This window comes from Brassica napus, chromosome A4 (genome assembly GCF_020379485.1).
Source record: "Brassica napus cultivar Da-Ae chromosome A4, Da-Ae, whole genome shotgun sequence".
NCBI classification, from domain to species: domain Eukaryota; kingdom Viridiplantae; phylum Streptophyta; class Magnoliopsida; order Brassicales; family Brassicaceae; genus Brassica; species Brassica napus.
In genome coordinates, this window is record NC_063437.1 from 11,749,292 (window position 1) to 11,763,155 (window position 13,864).

Here is a 13,864-nt window from a genome sequence, read left to right on the forward strand (position 1 = left end):
ATTTGTTGAACTTCAAGTCAATTATCTTAGGCAGAGTTACAAAATTACAAATGGAACCAGTAAGCCCACCATAACTTCCTTTTTTTGTCGGCCTTAATATTAAAAGCTACTAACGAGCCAACAATTACAGACGAAAATTGAGATAAGCGTTAGTGAAATCCCAAGAAAAAGATGAAAATGCTTGTGCACCAAGCCTCGGAATCGGGTATTTGGATTTTCTTGTATTTAAGTTTAGGGGTTCGTACCCATGGGATAGTTTTACGGATTCAGATACTTAGATTACGAATTAGGATTTACCCCAAATAACTGATAAATCGTAGACGTAAAGTCTTTGGACTGATACAACGAATACAATTCATCCCAAACTCATTTCTCATCAAACACGTCAAAACTATTCCCACTCCCGTCAAGCACCCAACTATTATTTTCGTTAGTGTTATTGTTCTCTCCAGACCCAACATCAAGATTCTTAAGCCAACTGAATCTCTTATATTGATTCGAAAATCGTGACTTCTGGTTTTAGCCGTAGTTCTGTAATCGAGGTAGAGAAACTTGAAGACTAAACACAAATCCACCAAAAAACCCAAGAATCCATTATCCAAGTGATGGCTCAAAAACGAGCTTTAGACCCTTGAATCTCTTGGTTATTTAGATGGTTGTGATGTCTTGCATTTTGACCTCTTTTTGGCATTCATTTTCATCACATTTACGTTAATTTAGAACTTGCTTTTCTTGTATTTTCATCGATTTGATTTGGAGTTGATTTTGTTGACTTTTCTATTTTCTTAGTTTAGCCTGAAAACCTTAATGTATTTCTATGCAATGCGTTTACATAAAAGTTTACACCACGTTTACATGAAGGTTTACTTCCCAATAAAAATGTTATTCTTTGGCCAAAACGAACATATACGTACATACAAAAGGTTTACTTTCCCAATAAAATGTTACTACATCACGTTTACATAAAGCTCTTATTATATTTCATAAGCTTTAGGTCGACGGTCGATACAAAGGATATACTGGGTTAAAATGGTCGGCTAAAATGGAAGCTTCATACACGTCTCCTAGATTAAGCCTACCACATTCTACAATATTAACAATTTGTTGCGATAAAAGAATAAAAGGAATTGATACTTCTCGTACATCAAAGATCTTTAATAGAAAAGACACAAAGAGATATTACATATTTTATTTAAACATAGAGAAAAAATTACAGAGCTTGTTTGGCTGGAACGTAAAAATAGAAACATGGAACATCTACGTAGAATTAAACAAAGCAACATGCAAGGGAATATTATTTTTTTGGCATCATTCACTTCAAGGATGAGAAGGGAAATGAGGCCATTTCCCAAACTTAGGGTGTGGAATGTATTTAGGTGGGAAAGGCGGAAGCTTCGGAAGTGGTGGACACGGTGTCTTTGGAATCACCACTGGTGGTTTGTAGATTGGTTTGTATATGGGCACCGGCGGCTTGTAGATTGGCACCTTAGCTTTAGGCGGACACGGCTTCTTTGGAATCACCACCGGTGGTTTGTAGATGGGCACCGGAGGCTTGTAAATCGGTTTGTAATGCACCGGAGCTTTTGGCGGACACGGCTTCTTTGGAATCACTACCGGTGGCTTGTAGATATGCACTGGGGGCTTGTAGATCGGCTTGGGAAGTGGCGGACATGGTTTCTTTGGGATCACTACTGGCGGCTTGTAAATAGGAACCGGTGGCTTGTAGATAGGTACTGGCGGCTTGTAGATGGGCACTGAAGGTTTGTGTGCGATCTTTGGTGGGCACGGCTTCTTGGGGATCACCACCGGTGGCTTGTAAATTGGGAGGAATGGTGGAAGCTTTATCTTTGGGGGACAAGGCTTTTTGATCTTAGGAAATGGAGGAAGTTTAAGTGGTGGGGGCAAAGGGAACTTAGGCATATCCCACAAGAACTTCGAGAAGCAAAGTTCCGGTGAGAATTTAAGATTTTGTTTTATCCCCAAAACGTATTTTTCTCCATCCTTCGATAAAGTCACGATCTTAGCGGCCTCGAGGCCGTCGTTGGCTGGGCAAGGGTTTCCGGAAGCGCTGTGAAGCTGAGCATAGCAAGCTTCTTTTAGGTTTCCGTCTTTTCCAACCATGTCATCATGTGGAATATTGAGGCTAAACTTTCCTGTCTCGTCAACTTCTCCGCTTCCTCTTGTAACAAAGTGATCTTTTGTCTCAGCTGCCTTGCATTCTATGGTTACTCGGAGTCCTATTCACCAGTTCAGTCCAACAAAAACCGTAAGCTGAAGGGTTAAAGATTCCGAATGCAACGAACATTCAGATTTGAATAATAATTAAGAAGAATACCATATTCATTATCAAAAAGAAGTATAATATATTAACTTTTTCATTTTCATGAATCATCAAGCAATTATGTATGTGGACCGAGAAGGAACATTTATCGACCGGAATAACAGTAGCATGCACTCTGTACAAAGCATACATATCATCACGTGATAGGCAGCAATCATATGTTTATAGAGAGGTGTAATACAATACCTGAGTATGCATGGGCGCTCTTTATTTTTTTGTTACTTTCTGCGTAGCCAACGACATCGACGTCACGACCGAGAGAACGAACCGCGGAACAAAGAACAAGCAAAAATAGGAGGCAGAAAGCACCTCCCCCACGTCCCGGTAGTATCCTCATGATCGGATTCGTATTGAAGAAGGTATATGTTATTATTGGAGGAGATAATAGATGATATGATTCTGTGAGATCGTCTCTTGTCTATTTATAGGTCTTTAGGAGTTGGAGCATTTCTGAACATGGCACTGAACTCCATGATTTATTAATTAAGTTTTTCTTTTCTGCTAAAAGTTGCAAGTCAAATAAATACTTGGTGTGTATACCGTTGCCACGTGAGTGTACGAGTTTTTTTCTTTATCATCTTTGTAATTAGATTCGTACTCAGTTTAGGTATTTTAATTTATTTTGACTAAAAGTCCACTGATCATACATAAGTACGAGAGTATAAAGGTGTCTACGTACCACCAACCCCGAGTTAAATCCGATCACATGAGAGGATAGTATAATTTCCACACAAAAAAATAACAGATAGGGAGATTCACGCATGTCAACACTCAACACATTCCCTTTTATACTCATCACCTTAATTTGTGAAGAAATTAAAATGATAAAAGTTATATAGTTTGTGGTGAGTTAAGATAAATTAAGTTTGAGCACCAGGTGTCAGGCAAAGGCAATAATCTAGATTCTAGACCCATTTACGAATTTTTAACCGATGGTATACTATGAATAACTCGCTAGATAAACTAGGTCCATAACTTGTTGATTAACAAAAAAAAACGAATTTCTAACTAATATATATTAGAGCAACTCCAATGGTTTACCCACCATTGGAGTACTTAGCAATAGAATAATTTTTTTTTTGAATTGTATATCCAATGGTGTTATTCATTATGGAGTTTTTAGAATTTTTTTTTTAAAATTGAATTAAATCTTAGAAATTAAAAATTATTAAATTTGTAAAACATTTAAATTTAAAATTTTAATTTATTGAATGATTAAAAACAATAATTAAACTCGAACCAATTCCGTATTACCAGTACATTAAGGACTTGGCCCTTAATCCCATTAAGTAATGACTCTTTCTTACAGGATTTTTTTTAATATTTTTTTAATTCTTTTAGCTTAAGGATTAATGCTAAGGACTAGATTTTGACCCGCGCAACCGCGCGGGTGTTTGTTTTTACTTTTTTTATACATAAATTATTATTTTTAAACATTAGTGATATTTTTTTTAACATTAATCATATACTTAAATGTTTATATAACTATTTTAAATATAATAATTTTATAATTTACATGTTATAATTAATCATTTGGTTAAAACCGTATGTATTTTCACTTCTTATTATATATTTATCTTATTGTATTTGCATTTAGTTATCAAGCAAATTATTATATTCATGAGAAAACATATTTGAAAATTATTTTGTATTTAATTTATGCTAAATTATGACCCGTGTTTCAAAGCTGTATTTCTTTTTACTAATATTTTTTATACTTATTCATTTTAGATAATATATTATTGTATATACAAAAGTATAAGATATGTTAATTTTTAGACATGTATTATAAGGTTTGTTAATTTTAAGCCGTTCTATCATCATATTATATTTTTAAAATAAATAATTTATATTTATGAAAATAAAATTTATAAATTTATCAATTGAATATACTTTTATCATATTTATTTAAGTATAATAATTGTATTTTAACATGATCATGACTATAAAGTGGGTAAAATAGGATATAATTTATTTATTTTTCATTTTATAAACGATAACTTAAAATATATTAAATTATTGTTAAAATACTTTTACACAGATTTATTAGAATTTTTAAATATAATATATAAATATATATTATATTTAAAATGAAAATATATTATGATTAAAGTAGTTACAAAGATTTTATATTATAAGCTTTAAAGAAATACATGTTAATTTTTATACATGTATTATATATTTTGCTTAATCCATCTTACCAACATATTAGATTTTATTTTTGAACATAAATATTTTATACTTATGAAAATAAAATTTATAAATTTAATACAATTTTATTATACTTAGCTCTATATAATAATTTTCTTTTAATATGATTGATTATGATTATATAATATATAAAATATTACAGAATTTTTTATTTTTTATTTTATAAATGATTACTGAATTTATTAATGTATAATAATATTTCAAACTAATTTCGAAATTAATGAAAAATATTTAAATATAATTTCGAAAATAAAGATCTTGTAAAAATCTTTTAAAACAGATTTGTTAGATTTTTCAAATAAATATATTTATATTTTAAATAAAAAGATATCAAAAGATATTATGATTAAAGTATTTTAAAGATTCTATGTATTATTATTCTTAATAAAATACATTTAATAAGATTTCTAAGTGATGGTCCAAATAAAAAAAATCACACATGAAAGAAGTCATGACTTCTCTTTTAATATATAAGATTCTGTTAACATCCCACGTTGCGGGTGGTCTTAGTATAGTAAATATATGAAAAATGTAATTAAATATATACAGAATTTGAGATGTAATTATGTGAATAAATGTAGTTGGAAGTACGTCCACACCTCAAATGCTTAAATGGAAAAGTCATGTATTTACCACTATGGCTAAAAGGCCGCCGGCATGTAGAGCGCATGATCTAAGTAACAACCGTAACAAATCTTATTAAAAAAAAAACATATATAGTTTCAAACTGGTTAGAGATGATTTTTTGTAATCAATTAATAATATATGGTTATTGGTTAGAAGGTAGAAATGAACAACATTACTTTCTTATTGTCTTTTAGAGCTGGCAAGTCCCCTCAGCCACTATTCCTTCTAACAGAAAAAGCCAGCTCAAATGCATTGCCTGTTATTCTTCTTCCACCTACATATTCTCCCAACTACTTCATATGAATTGTGTATATATACACCATATTTATTATATAGCTTCACACTATTTGTTATCCTGTAATCATTCGAAACCCAAATGGATAATCGGTTTCACTATTGTCCATCAAATTCGGGAAGCATATCTTCTGTTCCAAGTGAAGCTAATTTGGTAAATGTTGGGCGACTATAACTCGTAAAGTACTACTACTATGTAAACAAACCTTATTTGGTAAATGTGCCCCATGATCCATAGCTTCAACATAACGAGCGACTATAGCCTTATAATGTTGGGCGGATTGACAATTTTCTAACTATTATGAATTAAAGAATATAACAAACGTTAAACAAACGTTTAATAAATAGCATAATTTTGTAGATGGTGTGTCTAATCAATCTCCTCCTAAAGGCTACCATAAATTGTTCATTACTTTTCCAGCGATCCACAAATCATCCACTAAATCTCTACTAAATAGCTTATTTTTATAAGTTTACATTTATAATGTTTGGTGGTGACATAAAAAAGAGTTTGTGACAGCAATATTCTTTCAACCAGGCCGCATCAATGGGTCGTTCATGCAGCATGCTCACAATAATGTTGTTTATATATAAACCGGGCTAATCATGTGAGGTGTTCTACTATATGTTTTTACAGCATATCAAAATGTAGACTGCATTCGTCTTTTTTTTCCATGGTGTATTAATCTTCAAAAATCATGTAGAGACAATCATAGTATGTGATTTGTTATTGAGCTGTAAATAATTTTCCTCCTTTCCGTGAATCAGCAAAAGTTTCCAGCCTTTATTCTTTACGTTTTATTGTCCAAAAGCAGTAAACAGGATCACCATTATCTAGATTTGATAAATATATTCAGATATAATGCGTTTCACAAAGTTGTGTTCGGTGCAAAAACTGCTTATAAGCTGCATTGCATTGCATGCTTCGAAACCGGAATTAGAATCAGAACTTTGTAGAAGCTTGCGGAATCTCGTTTCTAAAACGCTTCTAAAATTTTCTCTTTAAACAACGTTAGAAGCTTACGATTCCGTTTTGGAGCCACGCTTTTATTTAAAAAAAATGGAATGTACAACAATAAAATATAAAACCATAGTTTTTTTATTTATATAAAATAAAAAATTTAATAGTAATGAATATAGAGTTAGAAATATACAAATATTAAAACTAATACTATAAATTATCTTTATGCATTGGGATTTTTTTATATTAAAGATATAGCACATATTGAAATATATTGTGTAAATTATTTATGAAGTTTTAAAAATAATTAATATAATATTTTTTGTTAACTTAATTTATGTGTATTTTTACAGTTTTAATTTAAAATCATTTCAAAATTATTATAAATGAATAAATGCTTTAGTTCAAATTTAAATCATATAATTTTTAGTCCTATTTTTTAAAAAAAATCTTATATATATATATGGATATATGGATATAGGTTCCAACATGTACCCGCTTCCTAATATTTTAAAAAATCTTGCTTCTGCGCTTTTTTTATGTTTCCGCTTCCGTACCCTCTTCTGTTTCCATGCAGGCCCGGCTCAATAATATATGGACCCTTGTGCAGATTTTTATTTGTATAAGAATAACATACATAATTTATGAAAATAGGGTCCTAAAAGTTTTTAGAAAAGGGCCCTAACCCTCACCTAAAAATTGGAAAAACAAATTGGACCCAGTGCAAATGCACTCTGGGCACTACCCAAGGGCCGGGCCTGTTTCCATGTACATATCTTATAAGTGAGGATGAGAAGGTGAGTTACGGTATAGACTGCATAGATATGTTCAGGGCCGTGCCTGAGAATTACTAGCCCAGAAGCAAAATATTTTTTTTTGGCCCCTTACTTTAAAAAAAACATGAAAAAACACTAAAAATTGAAGTAAACACATTTGACCCTGGCCCCCATTAGATAATATAATGTATCATTTCCACTAGACCAAATATTATCCTATGTATTTTTGGCTCCTAAAATTAATAATCATTGTCCGGCCCTAAAACATATGCTTTACCTACCTCTATTCAGGCCCGACCCTGGATATGCTAAAAGGCTATATGTGCGGCTTCTTAGAGCATCTCCAATCCATCTCTATAATAGAGATCTCTAAAATAGAAGACAAAATAGAGATAGTGTTTTTGCTCCAATGTGTTCCTCTAAAATAGAGGAATGCTATATTTGTCTCTATAAATAGAAAAAATGCTATTTTTTTCCCTTATTTTAGAAATCTATATTATAGAGATGGGTTGGAGATGCTCTTATGCAGCTTTTTCTTGATCATAGCAATTGTGGCCAAATTTGCTTGTAAATAAGATTTCTTATATAGTAGTAGATTATCCTTGCCGTACTCCCCAATTCTCATTAGGTAACAATTTTTTTTAAGGTTCAAATCAGTCTCTTGCAAGGGCAGTATGCAATCATAAATATTCCAATGAAAAAATTAAAGAGAACATTATAATTGTCTTGGTTGTTTAAGCTTAATATACAATCTTTTCAGAATAGTAAGAATGCCAAGGATCAAATACATCATACATGGACAAATGCAAAAACGACTACCTAGTAGTTAGAGACTAAACGTGTATTAAAGTGTTGAATTTCGACAATAAAGTATGATCCATATCAATTTCTAGTAAGATGTGCCAACTTACCACCGACGCTTAGGCTTTCTCTCTCCTGTTCTAAAAAGTGCGACTCCACCGACGAAAGTGAGTTCATTCGCATCTCATCTCCGGCGTCTTTCACGGCGTCGGAATCCGGCGCCAATTCCAGCGTCTTCTCTCCCTTTCATCATGCCAAAGAAGAAGAAGCCTAAGCGTGGTCTCTCTGGCAAGAGCGCCTCGTCCTCCCCTTCTTCCTCCGATTCAACTCAATCTTCTGGCGCAACTAAGCAAGCTTCTGGAAAGATTCTAGCTGGTTCGTCTCCGATTAAGCTTGACCTCGCAGCCGCTATTGCAGACGGCTCGGTTGACCTTCAAATCTCGGATCTGGATCTGGCTCTGGAATCTAGGGTTACAGAGCAAAACACAATTGATGTCACCAAGCAGGCTTCAGACAAGACTTCTGCTACTGATGCATCGAAGCAGCTTGACCTCGCAGCCACTAATGTTGTTGGCTCGGTTGACCTCCCAAATACGGACCTGTCACAGGAGCCTCAGGCTTCAGAACAGAACTCACCCGAAGTAATCGAGACTCCCACCAAGGATTCGCGCTCGAGTTTATCAATTCCAGCGGTAGCACAAGCTAGTGCAGGACTGGAAACACCATCTGCGCAAGCTGCCATCGCGGCGAACCCAGAGAATGAAACAGCGGTCGCTCGCTCCGAGCCTCCACATGCTACAGCTACTGCTAACTCGACACCGTCCCCGGTTAACAAACCCACTGACCAATGGGTTGGCTTGTTCAAAGGAAAAGGAAAAAAATTGGAGAAGAAGGGTACTCCTTTTGCTCTTCCTTCGGGTGAAATGTGTATCAAGATCCCAAACTCTATCATCGAAAAGAACAAAAAATCTTGGGAAGCTTTTGTTATTGGTCAGTTCTATTCAGATCCACCTGCGCAAAGTCTCATTCACACCATTGTAAATGGAATTTGGAGCAAACAGTACAAGGATATTACTGTTTCTAAGCTTGAAGGCAATGCTTTCCTGTTTCGCATTCCCAACGTAGGCACTCGGAACCATGTTATCAATCAACGGTTATGGCAAATCGAAGGCCAAACAATGTTTGTTGCTCATTGGGAACCTGGAAACCTGCCTGAGAAACCAGCCCTTTCTTCTGCTCCCATCTGGCTCGAGCTTCGGAACGTTCCCCTTCAGTTCTTCAACGAGGATGGGTTAGAAAGGATTGCTGGCCTGGTTGGACATCCCAAATATCTCCACCCTGCGACGGCAAATAAAACAAATTTAGAAGTGGCTAAAGTGCTAACCCTCATCGACCCAAGGAAGCCTCTACCGGAAGCGGTTAATGTGCAGTTCGAGTCTGGTGACATCAGTAGAGTGACGGTTTCCAGTCCATGGATGCCGCCTGTCTGTTCCCATTGCAAGGAGATTGGTCACAGCATTAAGCGCTGCCCGTCTGCTCCCATTACTTGCACCACCTGCAAATCAACCTCTCACTCCACTGAAGTTTGCACTCGAACTCGGGGACCTGACATGAAGAAGGCTAAGCGTCCCAGGCGTCATGCCTCCAACTCAAAGCATGCAGATCCTCCTAGAGGAAAATCAGTCCCTCCTCGCCATGACATCTCTCTAACCGGTGATGACTCTATAGGACAGCCTCCAGACCCTGATAAGGGAAAAGGAATTGCTACCTCAGATCACCCACCTAATAAAACCGCTTCTGCTAAATCTCCAGCTATAGCCAAGGGTAACGCAAATCAGGCTGGAACAAGCAAGGCTAATGGTCATACTTCGGTCTCTGAAGTCGAATCCGATTCTGATGACATTCCCTCTTCTGATTCTGATGTCGAAGAAGGACAATACATCCCAGTGAAAACAAGACACAGGACCAGGTTTGGTCGGGACAGAGGTCCCAAAACCAACTAATATTTTTTATGTGTACAGAAATTTTTTGTTGGAACGTGCGTGGTTTCAATAAATCATCGCATCGTAGCGGATTTAAGTATTTCATGCGGCGGAATAATTATCTTTTTGGGAGTTTAATCGAAACTCATGTTCAGCAACGGAAGCAGCAGAAGCTAGTCAACGCTGTGTTACCGGGCTGGTTCTTTGATAATAATTACTCTTTCTCGGATTTAGGAAAAATTTGGATTTTGTGGCATCCTAGTGTGAAGGTGGATGTTTTTCACAAATCCTTGCAGATGATTTCCTGCGAGGTTCAGCTCCCTAGCTCGACCACTCCTATGGTTGTCTCTTTTGTTTACGCTTCTACAGATGATCCTGTCCGAAAACACCTTTGGGATGAGTTAATCACTCTTTCTAATGATCAGCGACTGTCAGGGAAGCCGTGGGCTGTGCTTGGAGATTTCAATCAGGTTTTGCGACCAGAGGAAAATTCAGCTTCTACTAGCCCCAACGTTGATCTCCCAACTCGTCTTTTCGCTGATACCTTAATTCAGTCTGGCCTCGTTGACTTAACTTTCAGAGGCTCTTCCAATACTTGGTGGAATAAGTGACGTCTTCAGCCGATCGCAAAGAAGCTTGACAGGATTATTGTTAATGAAGAATGGTTTCTGGCTTTCCCTTTATCTCTGGCTTTCTTTGGGGAGCCAGCATTCTCGGATCATGCCTCCTTGAGTCTATCTCTCCAGTCCGGGGACCCAAGGCAGAAGAAACCCTTCCGGTTCTTCAACTATCTCCTGAAAAATGAGGACTTCCTTCCGCTTGTAGCTGATCATTGGTTCTCGTTTCCGGTCTCTGGCCATTTTATGTTTAGAGTGGTCAAAAAGCTTAAGAGTTTGAAGAAGATAATCAGAGAGTTTAGCAAGAATAATTATTCTGACATCGAAAAAAGAGTCAAAGAAGCTGCAGATGCCTTAGCCATTGCTCAAGTTCGCACCTTAAACGATCCTTCAGTTGTCAATGCTGCCTTAGAGCTGAATCTCCAGGAGAAGTGGTTAACGCTGTCCATGGCTGAGGAATCATTCTTTTATCAACGGTCTAGAGTTACCTGGTTGCAAGTTGGAGACCGTAATACACCGTACTTCCACCGTATGGCAAACTCAAGGCAAGCCATGAACCATATTCATTACCTTGAGGATGCAACTGGGCAGAGATTTGAGTCTCAGGCGGACATTCAGAATCACTGTATTGACTATTTTTCTCATCTCCTTGGAAAATCTGTTGACCCGCCTTTGTTCACCCAAGATGACATTTCAAGCCTATTTCAGTTTACCTGCTCAGCTGTTCAGAAAAACTCTATGGTTATACCTTTCTCGGCTGAGGAAATAAGAGCAGCTTTTTTCTCTCTGCCTCGGAATAAAGCTAGTGGCCCAGATGGTTACTCCCCTGAGTTCTTTATGAGTGCTTGGCCTATTGTGGGAGGTGAGGTTATCGCAGCAGTCTCAGAGTTTTTCTCTTCGGGATCCTTGCTGAAGCAGCTAAACGCTACCAACCTGGTCCTCATTCCTAAAATCCCTAACGCCTCTAAGACAGCGGATTTTCGGCCAATATCATGCTTGAATACCATCTACAAGGTGATCTCAAAGCTTCTCTCTGATAGGCTGAAGCAAATCATTAGCTTGGCAGTTGGACACTCTCAGTCTGCTTTCATACCAGGGCGTCTTCTTTCTGAAAACGTACTTCTCGCTACGGAAATCATCCATGGTTACAATACCAACGCTGTTGAGCCGAGTGGAATGCTGAAAGTAGATTTAAAGAAGGCCTTTGATTCTATAAGATGGGATTTTGTTGTGGCCTCTCTGAAGGCAGTAGAAGTCCCGGACAAGTTTATCAACTGGATCTACACTTGTATTAGCACCGCGTCCTTTTCTATCTGTGTAAACGGACATACGGGAGGATATTTCAGGAGCACCCAAGGTTTGAGGCAAGGGGACCCCCTCTCTCCATATCTTTTCGTGCTGGCTATGGAAGCATTTTCAGGTCTACTACGAGTTCGCTACAACTCGGGATATATCCGTTACCATCCTCATACCGAGGAGCTGGAAATATCACATCTTATGTTTGCAGACGATGTGATGATTTTTTTCGACGGTAGTGGCTCTTCTCTCCATGGTATAAATGAAACTCTTGAAGACTTTGCTGGCTGGTCAGGTCTTTATATGAACAGAGACAAGACTCAGTTATTTCATGCCGGTTTGACACAGGCAGAAACAAATGAGCTTTCCGCCTATGGTTTCTCTACTGGCTCGCTACCTATACGCTATTTAGGCCTCCCGCTTATGCACCGTAAGTTAAAGATCTCAGAATACTCACCCCTTATTGATAAGCTTAACGGCAAATTCAACTTTTGGGCAACAAAGTCACTGTCTTTCGCGGGCCGTGCGCTGCTCCTAAAGACAGTCATTACAGGAATGGTGGTTTTTTGGATCTCTACTTTCTCTCTGCCTAAAGGCTGCATTCGCAGGATCGAGTCTCTATGCTCGCGATTTCTCTGGTCAGGTTCTACAGATAGGCGAGCTCAAGCTAAGGTCTCTTGGAAGATTGTGTGTTTGCCCAAAGATGAAGGGGGCATTGGTCTCAGAAGCTTCAGATGTTGGAATACTACCCTTCTCTTGCGCTTTATCTGGCTCCTCTTCTCTGGAAGTGACTCCCTTTGGGTGGCTTGGCATAAAATGCACCACTGCAGAACATCTTACCACTTCTGGGTTCAGCAAGAATCTCCTACGCAAACTTGGAGCTGGCGCTGTCTTCTGCGGCTTAGAGATCTAGCATCAAGATTCTTGTTCAGTGAGATTAAGAATGGTCAAGACACAAGCTTCTGGTTCGACATATGGACCCCCCTGGGCCCACTGATAAATGTCTTTGGCCAGACAGGAACCCGCAGACTCAGGACTCCAATCGCAGCTTCTGTAGCTGATGCTTGCAACGCTAGCGGCTGGAGACTTCCCCATCCCAGATCAGATGACGAAGTCACTCTTCACACATACCTGTCCACACTAGCAATGCCCTCGATGGAACTCGGACCGGACTCATTTAGATGGGTCACAGGACCAGTCTCCAGCAGCTCTTACTCCTCTTCCAAGACTTGGGAGGTTCTCCGACCTAGGGACGCAATCCAACGCAGGACAAAGCGCATCTGGTTCCCTGGCGCGACACCGAAACATGCTTTCCATCTGTGGGTAACAAACTTAAACCGGCTTCCAACCCGGGATAGATTGTTGTCTTGGGGAATGCAGGTATCTCCAAGTTGCTGCATATGCTCAACTCACCCTGAGTCAAGGGATCACCTGATGCTTTCTTGTTCCTATGTCTTGATACTATGGGCTGAGGTTCGGGTCAGGCTTCGGTGCACTGTTCCCACATTCAACACCTGGTCTGAGCTTATGGAGTGGACGTGTTTGTCTACTGCAGGAGCACCCTCTGTTTTAAAGATGCTTGTAACCCAAGCTTTGGTTTATTCTGTTTGGAGGCAGCGAAACAACATGTTGCACAATCAGTCTCTCTCTCCTCCGCTCGTTGAGTTTAAGGACGTCAACAGGCAGGTTATTAACTCAATCAATGCACAGAGGAACAAGAAGAATTTCAAGGACCTCATGTGTAGATGGCTTATCTGATCCTTTGAGTTCACTCATAGGACCTATCTTGGACCTCTTATGAGTTCCTTCTTCCTAAGTTTATCAATCCCCTGTTTTTTACTTTCTTTTTGCCAGGGTTTGATTTGTATAGATTAACTACGCTTGTGGACTAATCTTTCATTTAATGATATTTACATATTTAGCAAAAAAAAAAAAAAAATTTCTAGTAAGATGACAAC

The 13,864-nt window shown here is 37.7% G+C and overlaps 2 protein-coding genes across 2 annotated transcripts; one reads left to right on the forward strand and one right to left on the reverse strand.

Moving 5' to 3' along the window:
* Nucleotides 1-1,140: 1,140 nt before the first annotated feature.
* On the reverse strand, nucleotides 1,141-2,836 carry LOC106420776 (proline-rich protein 2). Its single transcript, XM_013861621.3, has 2 exons — nucleotides 2,528-2,836; nucleotides 1,141-2,237 (listed from the first exon to the last, which is right to left on the reverse strand). The coding sequence occupies exons 1-2, from the start codon at nucleotides 2,676-2,678 to the stop codon at nucleotides 1,318-1,320; spliced, it is 1,071 nt and encodes a 356-aa protein (XP_013717075.2). The 5' UTR covers nucleotides 2,679-2,836; the 3' UTR covers nucleotides 1,141-1,317.
* Nucleotides 2,837-8,262: 5,426 nt separating this feature from the next.
* On the forward strand, nucleotides 8,263-13,664 carry LOC125608187. The gene is made up of 4 exons (XM_048778151.1): nucleotides 8,263-9,997; nucleotides 10,149-10,192; nucleotides 10,290-10,463; nucleotides 10,614-13,664. Exons 1-4 carry the CDS (start codon nucleotides 8,263-8,265, stop codon nucleotides 13,662-13,664), a joined length of 5,004 nt encoding a protein of 1,667 aa, XP_048634108.1.
* Nucleotides 13,665-13,864: the final 200 nt, after the last annotated feature.

Bases quoted from the DNA above. Each gene is read 5' to 3' on its own strand.
- LOC106420776 (XM_013861621.3), bottom strand. From the start codon at position 2,678: ATGAGGATACTACCGGGACGTGGGGGAGGTGCTTTCTGCCTCCTATTT. The intron at 2,238-2,527 runs GTATTGTATTAC...ACTGGTGAATAG, and splicing joins GAGCGCCCATGCATACTCAG to GACTCCGAGTAACCATAGAA.
- LOC125608187 (XM_048778151.1), top strand. From the start codon at position 8,263: ATGCCAAAGAAGAAGAAGCCTAAGCGTGGTCTCTCTGGCAAGAGCGCC. The intron at 10,193-10,289 runs GTTCTTTGATAA...AAATCCTTGCAG, and splicing joins AACGCTGTGTTACCGGGCTG to ATGATTTCCTGCGAGGTTCA. The intron at 10,464-10,613 runs GTTTTGCGACCA...TGACGTCTTCAG, and splicing joins TGCTTGGAGATTTCAATCAG to CCGATCGCAAAGAAGCTTGA.